The sequence below is a fragment of the Callorhinchus milii genome, unplaced genomic scaffold (assembly GCF_018977255.1).
Source record: "Callorhinchus milii isolate IMCB2004 unplaced genomic scaffold, IMCB_Cmil_1.0 Scaffold19, whole genome shotgun sequence".
NCBI classification, from domain to species: Eukaryota; Metazoa; Chordata; class Chondrichthyes; order Chimaeriformes; family Callorhinchidae; genus Callorhinchus; species Callorhinchus milii.
The window spans coordinates 7,221,986-7,242,246 of NW_024704760.1; the positions used below are offsets into that span (position 1 = coordinate 7,221,986).

General features: G+C 43.3%; 1 protein-coding gene across 1 annotated transcript; it reads right to left on the reverse strand.

Annotated features, from left to right (window-relative positions):
- Nucleotides 1-11,228: 11,228 nt before the first annotated feature.
- LOC103179104 (troponin I, slow skeletal muscle) lies at nt 11,229-20,171 on the reverse strand. The gene is made up of 9 exons (XM_007894200.2): nt 19,963-20,171; nt 17,101-17,133; nt 16,961-16,967; nt 15,339-15,380; nt 14,703-14,834; nt 14,115-14,204; nt 13,376-13,552; nt 12,152-12,255; nt 11,229-11,618 (listed from the first exon to the last, which is right to left on the reverse strand). Exons 2-9 carry the CDS (start codon nt 17,112-17,114, stop codon nt 11,615-11,617), a joined length of 570 nt encoding a protein of 189 aa, XP_007892391.1. The 5' UTR covers nt 17,115-17,133; nt 19,963-20,171; the 3' UTR covers nt 11,229-11,614.
- Between the last annotated feature and the right edge of the window lie 90 nt (nt 20,172-20,261).

A 20,261-nucleotide genomic window follows, 5' to 3' on the forward strand; every position in this document is an offset into this window, starting at 1 on the left:
GTTGGACCCTCAAATACCTGTCACAATAAATTCCAATATTTATTTCCCCAATTATTCCCAAGAATTATTGATGTGAATCCCTTCGCCATGTACCACTTTGTTCCTCGTACAGGACCGAATTGATTGCTCTGTTCGCTTACAAAATACTCAGTCGCTGCACTTTTACAGTATATCCTGCAAAGTGGTTTGAGAAAGCAGCAATAATAACTTGCATTTATACAGTGCCCTTCACATAGGATAACCACTTGGAGCATTGAAAGAGACGTCCTCCTGACATGAAAGGCGCTGTACAAATATAATTTGTTGTTTCTACTATTGTCGTCCTCCCGACATGAAAGGCACGACATCAAATGCAACAATTACTATTTTCTTTGTACACAAAAACAGAAGTCGCTGGGAACACTCAGCAGGTCAGGCGGCATCTATGGAGAAAGGAAAGTGAGTCATTGGTTGCGATGCCACCGGGCCTCTGACTGCCTTTGCGATGTACCCAACGACACAATACAATATTACATTTGTATAGCGCCGTTCACGTCGGGAGGACTTCCCAAGATGCTGGACAGTTAGGGATTTGGACCTGAGGAGGGGGAGGTTTAGGATAAGGGAGGGAGGAGGTCAGAGAGGGTAGCCGAAGGCACGGTCGAAGTGGAGGGTCGTGAGATGTGCCTTGATGGAGGCAAGATGGAGCGAGGCGAAAGGAATATGGGATGGAGTTCCAAAAGAGTGGGGGCAGAGAGGCTGAAGGCCCAACCGCCAATAGTGGGGTGGGCCAGGCGGGGGACCTGGAGCAGACCGAAGCCTGCTGAGCGGAGTGATCAGACAGGTTAATAAGGGGTTAGCAGGTCACAGAGCTAGGAAGGGGCAAGGCCGTGTAGGTTCTTGAAGGTGAGGACGATTTGAGATGAGGTGAGGACGATGCTTTAAGCGTTAATCGAAGTCGTCCAACTCTGCTTTGCTCTTTGCAACAACCTTTGCAACCGTTCAAATGGGGCCAGATTCCGCGAACTGAAATCCCAAGAGGGGCAAGAGATCAAGGCATGTGTGTGTGTCACCCAGACACATTTGGTTGCCGCCCCAGAAAGTCGAAGAACAAGTTTTGTTTTCTCTGCGGTGCTGCATAGACGTTTGCAGAACAAACTGGGACAGCCAAACAATCCATAATTGACATCGGAGAGATGAGGAGAACACAGAGCCTGAGAGCACAGGGCGCGACATAGCGTCATGTCAATTATAGGGTTTTTAACGTCTGCCAAGTCCAAACAGGCCAGCGGAGGAAGGGTGTGAAAGATCAAAGATTAAGTTCCCAAACTTTGATTTACTGATTATTTAAACTGATTGAAAGCCTTGAGGACCCTAATATTAATTAGTGCCCCTCATGATAAGTGGTAAGTGAGGAAGATGGATTTCTATTTTGCAAAATAAAACTTTTATTTTTTATTTTTCGATGATTTCCAGTCTATCTGAATCTTACCCCAATAGCAATGACAACTCAAACTTCTTGAGGACCTTTCACAAAATATTCAGTCAATTCACTTTACAGTATATTCGTGAAATGCTTTGTGAAGTCTCGAAGACGTGATAAGGCGCGATATCAAATACAAGGATTATTATTATCATTATTATTATTATTATTATTGTTATATAACAAGTCTCAAAGCCATTGGGGGATTTTGTGGAGGATGGGCAGAGGGTGATAGGATTAGGAAACAGGTGGCCAAAGGCACAATTAAAGAGGTAGATGTTTCAGAAGAGTTTTGAAAGCTGAGAGCGAGAGTGTGAGGCTCAAATTATAACAATCCTTACATTTAATTTACCGCCTTCGGTCACCCTCCTACCCCACTCACCCTAACCCTCCACCCCTCCTGATCCCAATCCCCCAGCTCAGGTGCAAATCCTTGACAGTTCAGGACCTCGGGACATCCTCCTGACATGAAAGACGCTATTCAAGTGTACTTTGTTGTTGTTATTGTATCACTGCCTTCAGGTAGGAAACCAGTGGTGAGCAATTCAAAACTCCACCCCTTGTTACCTCATCATAGGATCAGGTCCAGGCATCTACTTGTTCCAGCTTCTTGTCACCAAAACATCTATAACTCAGGGAGTGGCCGGGTTGGTAAACTTTGAGGCAGTCGATGGCGCAAGAACATGGGGACTTTTAAAGATAAGAAACAGGTAAACATAAAAGATATGTGATGTAAGGAAATTTGCCCAACGTTTCACACTGCCGGGAATCGATCCGAGGTCTCTCACTTACGAGTTGAGTGCTCTAACCACTGAACTATAGGATTCTACTGTGATCAGGGAAAGTTGCGCAGGGAGCTGGGTCAATGCATGGATGTAGGGTTTACAACAACAACAACAAAATTACATTTGTATAGCGCCTTTCACATCAGGAGGACGTCCCAAGGCGCTGGACAAAGAGAGTTCCGCACCTGAGCTGAGGATCGGGGTGGGGGAGGGTGAAGGGCAGGGCAAAAGCAGGGAGATCGAAAGCATGGTCAAAGAGGAGGGTCTTGAGGTGGGTCTTGAAGATGGGAGCGAGGGGCCGAGACAGAGGGTCTGTGGGATGGAGTTCCGGAGGGTGGGTGCAGAGTGGCGGAAGGCCCGCCTGCCAATAGTGGGGCGAGCAAGGCGGGGAACATGAAGCAGACCGGAGCCCGCTGAGCAGAGGGAATGAACAGGATGGTAGGGGGTTAGGTGGTCGGAGAGGTAGGGGGGAGCAAGACCATGGGGGGCTTTGAAGGTGAGGACCAGGATCTTGAACTGTATCGCTTGTGTGATGGGAAGCCAGTGGAGTTGGGCAAGGATGGGGGTGATAGGGTCACGGAGCCTGGTGCGGGAGAGAACACAGGCTGCAGAGTTCTGGATGATCTGCAGCCTGCGGAGGGAGGAGTTGGGGAGGCCGACAAGCAGTGAGTTTGCATAGTTGAGCCTCGGTGTATTAAAAGCATGTATGAGGGTTTTGGTGGCCTGCGGTGTGAGACAGTGTTGGAGTCGAGCGAAGTTGAGGAGGACAGGTTTAAAGGACAAGTTAGGAGTCAAGCAGCGAGACAATGTCTCTCACCAGTTCTGATGGAGGAGTGTGCATCCCGGCACGTTGATGCTATCAGTGCATCAGATGATAAGGTGCTGAAGGGAACCAAAGCCTCTAAATTCAACTGGAGAAAGTTAGAGCTCAACCAGGACTTGATGTCTGACAGGGAATCGGTCAGACTAGCAGTGGCCTGGAATCGAGGGTGGAGGCAGTGTGTCATCCACATACATGTGAATGTTAATCCCATGTCCGCAGATGACTGGGAGTAAATAGATCTATTTATGTTTTTATTTACTCACACATAAATGGATGGGAAGTAACAGGGCTAAACCTTGTAGCTATTTATTGCAATCCTTGTGCTATTGTATTTATTGTATTATGGCTCTTGTCATATACAATACTGTCACTCCCCTTTACAATAATTCCTATGAAGCGTTTGAAATGTCTCAATGGCATAATATATACTTTAATATATATATTAATATATAATAATCCTTGCATTTGATAGAGTCTGATCGTGTAGTTGAGACGTCTCAAAGTGCTTCACAAAATATATTGCAAAGTGGATTGACTTGTGTATTTTGTGGGCAAAACAATGGTGGATTGAATGACCACATTTTATTTTAAAATGCAAGGATATCAAAGGCGAAAATTATTATTCTTATTATAATGTTGCCAATAATGACCTAAAGGTGGCAGCACACTCTCTCAAACTTCACCCCAAACTTGTTACAGTGATGATGTGCCTTAGAAAATATGGCTTTAAGTTTTTGCAATGATTGGACAGATTAGGTGATAGCACTATTAGAGAATAATAATAATAATAATCCTTGCATTTGATATAGTGCCTTATCACATCTTCCAGACGTCTCAAAGCGCTTCACAGAATATACTGTTTTGTGGGCGAAACGCGGCAGACAATTACGCACAACAATGTCTCACAAACAGTCGTGAATTGAGTGACCAAATAATTACTATAATTTTTTTGAATGAATTATTATCCCCGGAAAAGCGATTCGCCAATCAACTAACAACCGGGTTCCTACTTACTGCGAGGTAACCAGAGGAGTGCCTTCGCCTTGCTTCCTCCCTTTCCTCCTTCAAGGCCGGTCTCAAGACCTTTCTCTTTGACCGTGCCTTCAGCTCCCCCTTGACTTTCCGCCCCCTCCTCGCTCCCTCCCTTCCCTCCCCTCACCCTGACCATTTCCCCCCTCCTCGCTCCCTCCCTTCCCTCCCCTCACCATTTCCCCCCATGCTCGGGTCCTGACCCAACTGTCCAGCGCCTTGGGACGTCCTCCCAACGTGAAAGGCGCTCTATAAATGGAATCTTGTTGTTGTTGAGTGTGGAGTAAGGAAACTTGCCCAACATTTCGCCCTGCCTGGGAATTGAACCCAAGTCCTCTCGCTTGCGAGGCAAGTGCTCTAACCCCTAATCTACAGGACTCCGGTTGATGAGCTATGAGAAACAACTGGATAAGCTAGGACTGTTTAGCCTTGAAATGAAACATCCCAGCTCAGAGGGGATGCAGATAAGATAGAACTGTAGAAGTATAGACATTTACAGCACTGAAGGAGGTCTGTGCTGCAACTGCTTTGAGACCCTATCCCCGTGTGAAGGGCGCTATATAAAAGCAAGTTGTTGTTGTACTGGCTCTTCAAAAGAGCTGTCCGTTTAGGCCCCTTCTCTTGGTCCTCACCTTCAATGCCCTCCGTGGTCTTGCTCCCCCCTTCCTCTGCGACTGCCTAAACTCTACCATCCTGCTTGCTCCCTCCACTCAGCAGGCTCCAACCTGCTACACGTCCCTTACCTCGATCGCCCCACTATTGGCGGGCGGGTCTTTTGCCACCTCTGCCCCCACCCCCTGAAATCTCCATCCTGCAGTCCCTCCGTCTCGCCCTCTCCTTTACCACCTTCAAGACCCATCTCAAGACCCTCGTCTTTGACCGTGCTTTCGATCTCCCTGCTTCCCCCCCCCGCCCTCCCCGACCCCGACCCCCAGCTCGAGTTTGTAACTCTGTCTGTCCAGCACCTTGGGATGTCCTTCTGACGTGAAAGGCGCTTTACACATGTAATTGTGCTCTAACCACTGATCTACAGGATCTCATCATAAAATCTAATATGCTTTCTCTCTCAACCATGGTAGGGCATTCCATGTTTGTACAACACGCTATGTCTAAACAAATCTCACAACCACTCCCTGTATCTCTGGGTTAATTCCCTTAAATCTACACCCACCAGTCACTGACTCATCGACGTCTAAAAATGTTTTCTCTGTGATTGTTTCATCAAAACGTCTATTAGTTCTCCTCTCAACCTTCTATGTGCCTGGGAAAACAGCCCAGTTTCTTCAACTTTTCCTCATAGATAAAACCTCACATACATCGACATGCAGATATCCAGGGTTTGCCAGTTTTTCTCAATACAGAAGGTGATTAATGACTGAAGCACGTTACAAAGAACGCTGATTGATGCTGCTTTACAGGATTCCACTGTAAAGTGTAGTGACTTTGTGCTTTGCAGGCAAACACGGCAGCCAATTTGCACTTTATGTGAGTGATCAGTTTTATCTGGGGGATTATTGCTTATTTACTGCACTCCTGCATATTCCTCCTTAAGCAATAATGGGTTACTGATTGCCAACTCATTCATCATTCACTCTGTTCATTTTTTAAAATAATGTCCGTTTTATACATTAAAAGGTGCGCATTTTCAAGCCGTAGGAATCATTTGACTTTCAAAAGGCTTTCACACACACCTGCTGTGCAAAATTCAAGCTGTGCAATTATTCTTCCACGAATTTACAAAGGAAGCTGATTGTTCTCATTTACATGAGAAATTGTATGTCTCTAAGCTATGTGTTTTAGAAACCCAATCAATAGGAATAATGTCCAGCATTTGCACGCCACAGAACAATTGTAGTTGGGAGCGTTGCACTTTCACAACACAGTATTTCATAAAAGCAGAATAATTGTGAAATTTTGCTTTCATGCCTCAACCTGGCTCAATTTGAACGATCCCATGGCACTATTTGAAAAGAGAAAGAAGTTTCTCACAGTGTCCTGGCCAACAATAATCATAATAATAATAATAGTAATAACAATCCTTGCATTTGATATAGCGCTTTTCGCATCTTCCAGATGTCTCAAAGCGCTTCACAGAATATGCTGTAAAGTGAATTGACCGTATGTTTGTGGGCGAAACGCGGCAGCCAATTGCGCACAGCAGTGTCCCACAAACAGTCGTAGATTGAAAATGACCAATTTAATTATGGGGGGTTTTTGGAGGGATTATTATTAGGCTCTGTGTGGAGTAAGGAAACTTGCCCAAGGTTTCGCCCTCTGCCTGGAATTGAACTCCGGTCTCTCACTAGCAAAGCGAGTGCTCTAACCACTGAGCTACAGGACTCCACAGGGCTCCTCAGGGCTCTGTCCTCGTTCCCCTCCTCATCACCCTCTACATGCTCCCCCCTTGGTGACATCATCCACAGACATGGGGCAAATTTCTACATCTATGCAAATGACACCCAACTCTATCTCTCTGCCTCCACCCTGAACTCCAGGACTACTGGCATCCTGACTGACTGCCTGTCCGACATCAGGTCCTGGATGAGAGACAACTTTCTCCAACTGAACGACAGCAAGACCGAAGCCCTCCTGATTGGCTCATGCCAGCGCCTCCGCACCTCAGGCGCTGGCAGCTTCAGCCTCCACGGCTGCACACTCAACCTCACTAAGCCAGTCAGGACCCTGGGTGTCTTGTTTGACCCTGAACTGTCCTTTCTCCCTCACATCCGCGCCATGACCGGCACTGCCAACCACCACCTCCACAACATTACCAGACTCCGCCACTGCCTCACCCCTCAGGCTGCCGAAACCCTCACCCACACATTCGTCACATCAAAGCTCGATTATGGAAAGTCCCTCCTCATCGGCCTTCCTAACTCTTCCCTTCACAAACTGCAGATCATCCCAAACTCTGCAGCTTGTGTACTCTCACGCACCGGGCTCCGTGACCCCATCACTCCCACCCTCACCTGACTCCACTGGCTGCCCATCCCCCCGAGGATCGAGTTCAAGATCCTCATCCTCACCTTTAAGACTATCCATGGCCATGCCCCCTCCTACCTCTCTGACCTGCTGACTCCCTACCAAACTCGCCCTACCATCGGTGGCCGTGCTTTCAGCCTCTCTGCCCCCACACTCTGGAACTCCATCCCACAGTACCTTTCAGAGACAAAATAGGGCACCCCATCGTTTGTCTGAATTCTGGATATGTCTTTGTTTTCATCTGTTTTCCCATTGCTGTCATTCTTTAACCTGAAACAACACATTAAGGTATTTTAAACAGCTAGAAAGCAATCACAGCATTTTAGTATTAGATGAAAACTCACACTTTTTCCACACCTCAGTTTATGTACTCTTCTCATCTCCTTGTGCGTAGTTTGATATGCCTGTCTGTTCAACCAGCAGTTAGTATGTAAGCATGAAGTATAAAGGTATGTCTCAAGGATATCATTGGAATGATGAATGGTAACCTGCTAGGAACAAGCTTATCTGGTCCAAGCAACATAGAGTCAGGACGAGTCCAATTTCCAAAACAGGAGGTAGTAAAATAGAAAACACAGATGCACAGTCACTGACACTTTTTAAAAAAAAACTCACAATCCAGGCTGATGCTACAACATAGAACTGGGGGCCTGCACTTTGTCAGAGATGCCGTCCTTCAGATGAGATGTCAAACCGAGGTCCCGTCTGTACCTGTTCAGGTGGATGTTAAATATCCCACGACACTTTTCTAAAACAGAACAGAGTTTCCCTCTCCCGGTGTCCTGGCCAACAATCCTCCAATAAAATTGGACATTCGCTTCATGGCTGTTTTGGGGACATTGCCGTGTGCAAGTTGGCTGCTGTGTTCACCTACAAAACACACACTCACTGTTCTTTACAGTAAATCCTGTGAAGGACTTTGAGATATCCTCCTGACGTGAAAGGCGCCATATCAAATGCAAGGATTTTATTATCATTATTAACAAAAGGGTTATTCAAAAGAAACAACTAATAGATTTGATATATATCTTTCAGTTGCTTCATAATAGACTATAATAATGGGCCATAAATAACACTTAACACATTAGTCCAACCCACATTATGCCTTTTTTTGCGAAATGAGGAAACCATTCCATTCTTGTCATATTTCAAACAATGCCTCCATAGATGTCAAAGGTTGGAACTATGAGCAATTCTATTCAAATTCAGTAGATGATAAGGAAATACTTTGTCAAGGGATAAACATTACCAGGAAAATTTAACAGCTGGTTACATTGTCATGCCTGTACAAGGAGTGTCCAGCTACACAGGACCAGTGCAAAATGACACCTGAGTATCTCATAGTTAAATGCAAATTAATAGTAATAATAAATGTTGCATTTGATACACACCTTATCACATTGTCATCATGTCTCAAAGCCTATCACAGGATTTAACTCTGAAATGTAGTGACCTTGTCTTTTGTAGGTGCATGTGAGTCCTGTAGCTCAGTGGTTAGAGCACCCGCTTTGCAAGCGAGAGACCTGAGTTCAATTCCAGGCAGAGGGCGAGACCTTGGGCAAGTTTCCTTACTCCACACGTCTAATAATAATCCCTCCAAAACCAAAAACAATAATAAATTAGTCATTTTCAATCTACGACTGTTTGTGGGACATTGCTGTGCGCAATTGGCTGCCGCGTTCGCCCACAAATATACAGTCAATTCACTTTACAGTGTGTTCTGTGAAGCGCTTTGGGACGTCTAGAAGATGTGAAAAGAGCTATATCAAATGCAAGGATTATTATTATTATTATTATTATGTGTTTGTGCAGCTCTCTTTCAAATTCCCCACTTCCTCAATCTATTCTGCTCTGACACACCCTCGCAAATCATTCCAAGCACCGACAACCCTCTGGGAGAATTTTTTTCCGAACCTCTCCTTTCACTTCCCGAGTCACAATCTTGAATTTGCGTCCTTGTGTCCTCAAGTCCCCTTCCAGCAGAAAGAGTTTTTAATTATAGATTAATCAGGTAAGGGCTTGATCTGATAACCACTCAACTTTTTCCTTTGCAAAACTTCCAACGGGAGTAGAAGTACGCAAAGAAAAATATTCCATATTTTCTAATAACATTTCGCCCACACAATCACACCGATTTTCCGCGAGGTGAATAGAAATCTGTGGCAAAAGGTCAGCCATTGGATAGGAATGGATCAATGTAAATCAGAATTCTTCAACACTGTTAAGATTCCTACTGCAGTAGATAGAGCTTTCTTCATCCACAGACTCTGTTTTCCCATCACCTAAGTTGTTGAGACTTCTCAACAACGTGATAAGGCGCTATATCAAATGCAAGGATTATTAATAGTAGTAGTGTCCCCTATTCTTTGTGCATGACCATTGGTGGCTGAGCTTTTAGATCCAATGCATTAAACTCTGGGAACTCCCTCCCTCCATCTCACCCCTCTCTGTCTGTCTTAAAATCAACCTCTTCAAACACGCTATGGCTAGTTCCTCCATCCCTCCTCCCACTCCCCCTCAAATACCATCCAACTCCTCTACTTGTGGGAGACATTATCCTTGGTGAATGGTGCAGCATAAATGCAACTAGTCTCATTCGGGTAATCACAAGATTGGTTTGGTTGAAGAAGGTCCTTTGACTGTTTTGATCTCATCCTTCCAGAACACCCACCATTCTCATCAAATTACTAAACTTGGTAGCCAGTGAACATATTCTCTTCAGTGGGTACTTTTGCAGATCCTGTCATGGGTGAGATTCCTGTGGCAGTGGCAAGTATTATAATTTACAGCCAGCTACAAAGCAGGAAGCTGAGGTGTTGAATTGTTAGTAAATCATTATAGTAACACAACACTATTATCATTGTGTCAGATGGCGCATTGAAGCTGTTTGATCGTTGCCCGAGATCCATGTATTTGTTTTGCTATGATAACCTCTGCAGAGTTTATAACAGTACAAATTTACATTTACCCCGCGCCTTTAACACCAGGAGGACATCCTGAGGTGCTTGGCTGTCCCAGCTTGGCGCCCGAGCTGAGGATGGGAGTCAAGGGGGTGGGAGGGGAAAGATGACTGAAGGCACGGTCAAAGAAGAAAATGTCTCGAGACGGACCTTGAAAGAAAGAGGTGAGGGAGGAGGTGGGTCAGAGGGACTGCAGGATGGAGTTTCAGAAAGTCTGGATAAATTGGCTGAAAGCCTAGAAAGTTTCATGTGATGTAGCACCTAAACATATCATAAGACATTACCTCGTCGACCATGCTTTTGGTCACCTTTCCACCACCAGCATCCCTGCCATCCTCATCACCTTTCCATCTCCCACCACTCCCCCCCAGGCCTTGGTGTCCAGCCAGCTATGTGAGGTGTTTTGAGATGTCCTCCCAGCATGAAAGGTGATGTGTAAATGTAAATTCTATTTCATCATTTTATTCTATTGTAATGTCCGCGTATTTGTAATCTTGGCTTTAAGCTCATAATAACTTGTATTTACACAAGTCCTTTTCACATAAAAGGAACATCCCAAAACACTTTACAAATACAATTCATCAGCAGTGAAGTGAATGCTGTCACGTTGGCCAAAGATAAGGCTGGCAGGTGAAGAATTCTGATGCCCAAAAGAAGCTGGGCCTTGGTTCTTGCCAACTTGTGCCTCATACCTTCCGGACTTTGGTAAGCAAGATTCATCCCTCCAGGGAGGGAGTACGTGCGCATTCCACTCCAATAAATACCTGTGGAATTTCAATGTGTAGGTGGGATGCATGGAATTCCCAGCTTGGTTTGGATACTCTTAATCATGGCGTTGTACAAAATGCAAAAATTATAGTTATTATAATTTTTATTAGAGTTGAAAGTTTTTGATATCATTTTGTTTCTTTGCTCACCCGAGATTGGTATTAATAAAATGTTTGATGTGGGGATGTGACAATACTGCTAACAACACACTATCTATGGCACGGAGAGTGCGTGTATTATAATGGCAATAACAGGACACTGTCGGCTGTTAATGTGGTAACATAAATGGTCAAATGGATCATACAATATCCAAGGAATTTAAATGACACGAAAGTGGCAATTGAGAAAACACAACCATTTAACATTTGGAAGCCCGCTCTTTAACACAGCATGCACAAATATCACACAACCCACTTCTGTTCCCAAGAACTTCCCATTGCTATTTACTGATTTATTTCACACGCTGCTACAAAAAAAAAACATCAGCAGATCAACGCAGAGAGCTTATTGCCTTTATCAAATGTCAGCCAGTTAAACGGATCGACCGATTCGAAGTGTGAGCCTGGATATTCACGTCATCATCCACAGGCCTGTAAAACGCTTAAATGGGTTTGGCTTTGCTTTAAGTGATCTTAAATGGAGATTGTAGATTTCAGCGACGTGTTCAGGTTGAGATCAATATCCGTCACTGGCTTCTGTTCTTTGTGAATCGAGTTTCTGTCAATTCTTATCATCCTCAAAAGCAGAAACGCAAGCGTGTAAGGATGAAGAAAGTAGGGGCGTCTCGAGGTAATCTGGTACAAAATCATCTGAAAGATAAGCACAGTTCAGTGTGTACCTGAATTCTTAACTACAGGCTTCATTTCAAAAGCTATTTTTCTGTAATAACAAAGTAATAATCCTTGCTTCACTAGATTTGCTGTTATCTGGGAGACTGTTGGCCAAGACACTGAGAGAAACTCTCTTCTCATTTAGAATAATGCCATTGGATGTTCCACTTTTCCTTCTGAACACACAGACAGTATCTCAGGTTAACATCTCATCTGAAAGACAAAACCTCTAATAATACAATGCTCTCAAAGCTCTTTAAATTTTGTTAAACACATACAGAAAACTAACATCAATGTTAAGACTGAATTAAAAATAATTCCCAAATTCTGATGCTCATAAATGCATAACCAAACTAAATCTGGACTCGGGTGGAATGTCTCTCCTTGCTTTGTCTCTTTGAAGTTTTATCTCAAATAATTAACTGGCAAGTATTACACCAATTAACTGAAAGATTGCTCCTTTCGACCAGGAGAATTCAAAACATGCCCAATGATGGACCCTCTGTACTCACTGAGCAGAACCTGTTTTGGCAGCATCAAACATTTTCTTTCTGCCTTCCATTCCAGACATTGCCTCCACGTTTTTACGCCAGTCACCAACTCCAACCGGACGTTCCTAAAGGTTGGAATAGCACAGGTCAGCAGATCCTGTGTAAGCCTCATCGCATACAAGTAACCCTCAGCAAAAGGGCTGAGTTTATAATAATAATAATCCTCGCATTTGATATAGCGCCTGATCACTTCTTTAAGACGTCTCAAAGCGCTTCACAGAATGTACTGTAAAGTGAATTTACTGTATTTTGTGGGCGAAACGTGGCTGCCAATTGCGCACAGCAGTGTCCCACAAACAGTCGTAGATTGAGTGACCAAATTATTATTATTCATTTATTTATGCTCAAGCAACCCATTTTGCCTGATTTATATTTCTCTGTAAAGAAGCTTTCCCGTTTTCATTCGAGACCCCATTTCAGGGCTTGTACAAAGATATCATTAATTATATAATTTGCTAAAAGTTAGGGCAGAGTTTATGATGGGGCGACAAAATGATTTGGATAAATGAAACAGATTACAAGGCAACCAAATGGTTAATATAACCATAAAACAAAAGAACACAATGTTTCATCCGCGTAATCTATGGTTCATGTCTATGCTTTTTTTCTCCAGAATTAATTTTTGTCTCAATTTTCTCCAGAATTAAAGTGTGAATTCAGAAGTAGAAGACTTGAGTTCATGTCTCATTGTTAAATGATATTAACCCCTCAAGTTTGGTCTAGGTTCCAGTAACCAACAGGGCATATGGATCGAGGAAGGAAAAAAAAGAAGAGCTAATGAGGGATGCCTCTTTTCGAACCTTGTTGCCCGATGAAGTACTTTTTTTGTTGAGCCGGGTGTCTGAGACACACATAAACCCATCATAGATTGAGAGTCTGCATGCCACTCAACATGAAAATTTCCCTGTTACCAGAATGAAATGAAGCACTTTCTCCTCAGCGGAACACACCCTGCTTACCTAAATCCAGAGAGTATTAGGCATTTAGGGTTGGCAAGAGTGTGCAATGGGGTGACTACTGGAGTTTAACCAGCTAAAAATGCATCGCTTGCCATTAAGAGCGCTGCCTGGCAAGCTTCCAGTGGATTTCCGATTGTAAATTGCTGAGCTGTTTATGTCATCTTACAAAGTGCCTTTGCCCCAGTTCACAGAATCCCTCAGTGCTGATGACGAAAAATGGCTGTACCTTTTCCGAGTCCTCCTTTTTGACAGACTTCAGGTTGGCTCTGAGATCCATGGATACTTTGTGTTTCGATCCCAGCAGAGCTCGGAGCATGGCATCAGCAGAGACACGCACTCGACGCAGATTGGGTCTTTTAAACTTCCCTCTGAGATCAAACACTTTCAGGTTCAGATCCTGGATCTTAAAAATGAAAAATAATTTTGAGTTATTTAAAATCACCCGACTTCGAGGCTCCGTTTTACCACATTTTCGACTCGCATCTCTCCAACCACGCCTACCTCTCCCTCCTAATTTCTCTCTTGCTCGGAATCCAACCCCACTACTGTGAAGCCCTCTGAAATTTTATTCTGCATGAACGGCACTAATTTCACCCATAAAATATACAGTCAATTCACGTTACAGTATACTCCGTGAAGCGCTTTGAGATGTCTCGGATACGCGATAAGGCACTATGTCAAATGCAAGGATTATTATTGTTATTACATAAATTCGATAACTTTTAAGAGAGAAGCAGGTAATTATTTGGGGAAGACAAGTTTGTAGGGCTGTGGGGAGAGAGCGGGGAAGTGGGATTGATTTGGATAGCTCTTTTCAAAGAGCCGGCACAGACATGATGGGCCGAATGGCCTCCTTCTGTGCTGTATAATTCTATGACTCTCGAGAAATGCAAGTTGTCATTGTTTTTTTTACAATTTTTTCTGTCGCTTGATTTCAATCTTATTTAGCGTGAATGAACACAGACCTCCCTCTTATTGTGTGTCACTTTGGCTTCAATATCATATCTCTCCTCGTCCACAATGTCGATTTTCTCATGAAGTTCCCGGCACAGTTCCTTAGGTTTTAAAGAGAACAAAATCAGTTTTGTTTTGCGATGCGATGAGGCAGAAACCTGTTTTAAGGTTGTATTTGTGTTTGTTGGGAGAAAGGTTGCGGAGGGTGGTGGGGTGGGGGCAGGGGGGTGGTGGAAGTCATAAAATTCTGATCAGCCTTACAAGAGGACGCAATGGCCGGTCAGTACTTCCTGGCTGTCGCTGCACATGCGCGCAGAAAGTGACATCGGTCGCAACCTGATGACTCAGAAGTCAACCATTTTGCCAGCCAGCTGTCCAGAAAAACACCTCCACGGGAAGCCAGGGCGGGTGATCTACTGCTTGGTGCGATTGTCGGGCGTTCTGGGAAGCTGCCCTGCATGAGGGGTGCTGTATAAACGCAAGTTATTGGTTGAAGGCAGAAACTCGGCGATTTCAATGATGCAACCGAACGCAAAGCAGAATGTGCAATTCTGATGAGAGTGAAACCAACCGACTGTTCTGACTTCGACAAGCAGTACCTGGAGCTGGCTGAAGGAGAGGCCAGTTATTCTCAACGGGGTCATGCGCTCTTCCAGAACCCTTTGCTTCTCTTCTTCCTTTTCCTCTGTTTCTTGAGCTAGTTGTTCTTGTGCGTTAGCGAGCATCAAGCTCTGCAAAGCAAACCACAGGTCCATTGGAATTCTTGTTTGATAAGAAGTCAAGCAACAACTAGAGGCTTAGAAGAACGGATAATAATAATAATAATATTATTATTAGAAGAAGTCAAGCAACAACTAGAGGCTTAGAAGAACGGATGGGAGGTGCAGTCTTCTAGAGGGATGAGCTCAAATCCTTTTCATTCAAACCTCTCTTTCATGATCTTCTGGTGAGCTCTCTCAATGGACACTTTGCTGAAGGTATTCTCCAATGTTACATTAAGGCACCCATTAGCCTGAAATTCCTCATGGTCTTAGGATCAAGAGTGACAATGAATGAACCATTAGGATTTCAGAACTTTTGGAAAAGTCTTCAATTTATTCCTAACTTGAAAGTCAATTTTTAAGACGAGTTCATCAGACAACCGACCTCCAAATTAAGATGCAATTTAAGAATTTTCCTCAATTTTGCACGAATTTAAAGGTAAATGAAGTAAATTGTAATTTGCACCGGATTACCTTAAGCATGAGCTTGCGGGAAGCTGTGATCTTCGATTTTCTCTAAAAAAAATTGAAACAGAAAGTTACGTCTGTCGCTCATTCTATTGCTTCCACATCCTGGATCAAACTTCCTGAAAAAACCTTCAACAGTTTCCAGTCTGTGTCTGTTCCGGTGGACCCACTTTGTAACTGTTTATGGAGCACTGTTGTACGCAAATTGGCTGCAACGTTTGCCTACAAAATACACAATTTGCGGTCGATCTTGTGAAGTGTTTTGAGATGTCCTCCTGACATGAAAGCTGCTGGATCCAATGCAAGTTTTTTATTAGTATTTTCTGTACAAAACTCACGCGTGAAAACATCAAGGTTTTGTGTTTCATTTTGGCCTTGCTTCAAAAGAGAAGTTTGTGCAACAGCAGCAAACTGATAGTCAAGTCGTAACAAGCACTGGCCTACGTGAAGGGTGCTATATAAATGCAAGTTGTTGCCGTTGTTTTTCTACCGGCGCAGTGTATTTGTGCAATCAGGGACGGGCATGATACTTTATGATATTCTGAGTGAGGCACATGGAATTGTGCATTTCTGTACAAAGTAGCTGTGAGTGAGTGTGTGTGCATAAGTGTGTGTGTCTGTGTGTGTACATGTGGGAGAGTGTATGTGTGCGACTGTGTGTGAAAGGATGGGTGGGTGGGAGTGGGTGCATGTGCGTGTGCATATCTATCTATGTGTGTGGGGGTGGGTGAATAAATCATCTATGATGTATTATGCAATTCAAAAAGGTCTAAACAATAAAGTTGCAACCGGAGGCTTATCACACATTCAGGATAATACTGGATATTGAAAATAGTTCAAAGTATGTCTTGGCATTAGACGCCGGAAACTAACCCATAAACTAGCCCTTGTACATCAGGCAAAATGACAGCTTCGGAGTGCTTATTACCAAAAAATGCCCAGCAACACGCTTTACTTCCTAATCGGCTCTGAAGATTTCACGCATGCCTAGAGTGGGTCTAGACTACACATGAATGTTGCAATAGGAGGAGCCCATTGACTCTGTCCCACCAGTTTATTAGATTTATGTCTGATCTTTTAATCCTTTTCCCCACACCCAATTTCCCGAGTATGTAATCATTACAATATGAGGACACACAATCTACCAATAACTGAAAACGACATGCATTTGCAGCCTAACTTAAGCCTCATGTTAGATTTCAGCAGTGATGCACATGGTCACAGTATAACGCCTCACTTGTTTCCTTCCTTCTGTTACAGCTGCTGAATAAACACTCAATTCTACAAAATCAGCAAGTTACAAAGGCAACTCATTACTACTAGGTTTTTAAGAGCTAATGCACGAGCGAGCATTGCATACCCTCACATTCTCCAGTTAGTGTTGGTTAGAAAGCATTAATTTCCTCCCAGGTTTGTAATATTTGTGTAAAATTACAGCCTCACCTTGGTTGTGGCCTATTTCCATTGGACATTTCATAGAATGTACAGACCAGAAGGAGGCCATTCAGCCCATCGGGTCTGCACCAGGCTCTCAGAGTGAGGTATCCCTTATACACACTAACAAGCAGCTAAAGTGCGTGCAATCAAAGCGTAAAGAGATGCAAATATTATGAAAGTAATTTCCTTACCTCTGAACTGTAGGAATAATGTTGGAGAAAAATGCACAAAACAGCATAATGAATTTATGATGGTCAATAGCAATTTGANTTTTTTCCCCTAAAGAATTTTTTGCAATATTTTACAAGCTCAAAAAGTTAATTATACTCACGGATGATCAGGCATTTTGATGGTGGAGCGAAACCTGGAAATGCAAAATGTTTTAGAGTTTAGGATTGACTGACAGAGTAATTGTCAATTCCAGGTTATACACGTTGGAATGACACAGAGCCTGAAACAGAAGCACACTTGCGGAGATTACAGCACTAAAAATAGTTTGTAATCATCCACTTCAGATAAGGAATAAATGCCTCTCGAGTAGGTAGAGCGCCAAAGTGGGGAATAGACTGAGACGCATGGAATTCCTTATCCTCTCCACGAGGCTTTATATAGAATGAGGAATTTAGTAAATGACTCAAACGAATTGTAAGCTGTGAAGAGGTTCATATCAGGACGAATGCTTTATTTTATCTGGAAGACCTTTAAAACTCTTTTGACTGTTGACCAAAAAGCCTGCCAGCTAACAGGGAGATATGACTCAAGAATTCCCATTAAATATAGCATTTCCTTGCTGAGGTTTAACTTTAACTCAATCCAGTAAGGACCATCTCTTTTGGTGACTTTCGTGACTGTGCTTTTTATTTCGATGATAGTATTTGAATAAAGTAGTTAACGATGTTCTTTGTGGAGTTTATTAAAAAACAACAGAAGTGGTTAAGATAGAAAATCACAAGTCGGATGGGATCACATAACTACTTGCAGAGCATAAAAATAGTAATGATAATCCTTGCATTTGATATAGCGCCTTATCATGTCTTTGAGACGTCTGAAAGCGTGGCCCGATAATGAGAAACAACTGAAACACAGGGAAACTGTGAAGGGTTAATGCTTCATCCCATTTGATACAGGACAGTACCATGCCATTGAGACATCTAAAAATGCTTTGTAGGATTTTATTGTAAAGGGAAGTGACTGTGTATCTTGTAGATGAACACGGCACCCAATTTGCGCACAACAATGTCCCATCAAAAGGTGAATGATCAGTTTTATCCAGAGTATTGTTGGCCATAACACCGGGAGAAACTCCCATTCTCTTTTCGAGACCAACACAGACCCTCCGCCCCACCCAGCACAGCATCCCCCCAACCCAGCACAGTGCCATGGGATCTTTAAGATTCACCTGAACAGGCAGATGGGAATTCGGATTAACGTCTCATCTGAAGGTCTGCACGTCTAGCAATGCCCCCCCTCCCCCCACCAGTGCACTGCATTGGAGTGTCAGCCTAGACCGTGAGTGCAAAGTCCCGCCGTGGAACTTGAACCCACAACCTTCTGAGGCGAGAGAGAGTGCTACCAACAGACACCTTAATTGATGGTTCAACAACTCAGCTTTGAAGAGAGAAGGCAGATGCCTTCACAGTTGCCATTGGAGAATTCAAGGTTTCAGCTGAGTGTAAGATTAAAGGACACTGCCTGCGTTCTATAAACAAGTGGCACCAGTTGATGGAGGAGGATCTTAAAATGCAATGTGATCTCTTTCAGTATGTGCAGTAGTTCACAATGGTCTGACCTATTCTATATGTACAGTAAACGTTTAATGCAACTGGTGTCAGTGTTGTCTGAATGGAATTTGAAGGACAATATTCTTTCGCAAGTCTCCAGACTCGTGTTACACACACTGTGTGTGTAAGCCTGTGCCGGACAACATTCTCCTCTTATTGCTAATGTTTTTATTAGTTAGCGTTCCTTCTTCACCGTTTCAAATTTCCTGGAGCCCTAGACGTGCACAGTCCTGAAGGCCATTGAGCCGATCACGCCAGTGCTTGCTCTTTAAGATCAATCTTTTCAACTCCGTTTATCTGTTCTTTCCCCATTCCCCTGTAGTTCATTCCTTTTCGGATATTTATCTGATTCTCTTTTGAAAGCCTAATATACTCAATAACAACAATAAAACTTTGCACCTTTCCTGTAAAATAGAAGTCTCAAAGCGCTTTCCAAAATATAATTGGTACGGAATAGAATTGAGCATTGGCATATTATATAAAGCCAATATATAATGCCAAATATATAAATATATATATAATAAAATAAACTTGCAGTTAATAAACTCCCTTATCACATGAAACTGTCTCAAATCACCTCACAGAGTACTTCTGTAAAGTGCAGTGACTGAACATTTACAGGCAAACACAGCGGTTATTCAGTACACCCCAATATCTCACAAACAGCAATGAGATAAAACGCCAATTAATTAGAGTTTGTGGTAAATTTGGATTAGGAGAGGAATGTAAAGCAGGATAACCGATAGAAGCAGCATTGTTATTTATGTTCTGTTTTGACAATTCAGACTGCAGCTATTAAATCATATGGGTCTTTAGCCACTGAGTTCAGTGAGCTGCTTTTGGTAGGTCGGACATCAAATCTTTCTTTAATCCTAACTCATTTGTGCTAAATCATAAAATAAGAGAAACTTTTGAAGTGAAGAGTGTTCCAAACGTATATATCCCTGTAGCGCAAAGCTGGCTAAAGTATTGAATCCACTCAAGCAAGATTGAAATGACTGGCTTTCAACTGACAACCAGCTCATTCTCACTTGCCCTCTTTAAAAGGGAAAATTTTCCTTCTGTCATAAGCTTATGCATCAAGTAGTGCTGTGACCAATCTTCAATCTCAAGGCTGTACAAAGCACAATTCTCTCCTGAACTAACTCCCTCTACATTAGCATTTAAGGCTGTTAAGGACAGCAATTGATGTTCACGTTTAAGGAACAAATTCATTGCTTTTAAAATACTTTACCACCATTCAAGTCCACGGATGTTAAGCAGCCCAGTTTGTTCAAACAAAAGTCTGCTGGAACTTAAAGAGAGCTGAAATGTGAACTGGATTTCCTTGTTCAACAATGTTAAACTTCAACACTCCCCCCCCCCGGCCCAATTCATGTCATTACTTTTTTCCAAGTTGCATCACTCCTTACCTTCCCACTGACTGTAGATGAAGCACACGAGTGGATGACAAAAGGGAGACTCGGGAAGAATGGAAAGAGCTAAGTGTATTTAATCCTTGTCAGGTTGGAGGGCTGCACTCAACTGGTCAATAAAAATAGCAGCTCCCTCTCCCTCATTCAGCCTGCTTGTCATCCCGCATACAAAATGTGAAATGTTCCATTCAGTTGACCAGCCAAGGCTGCCTGTCGAGAAACATCAATCACCCCCATTTTAGACGTCGATCGGGCACTCTTTTGTTGCTCAGGGGTTGACTCTGTTGACAGGAACA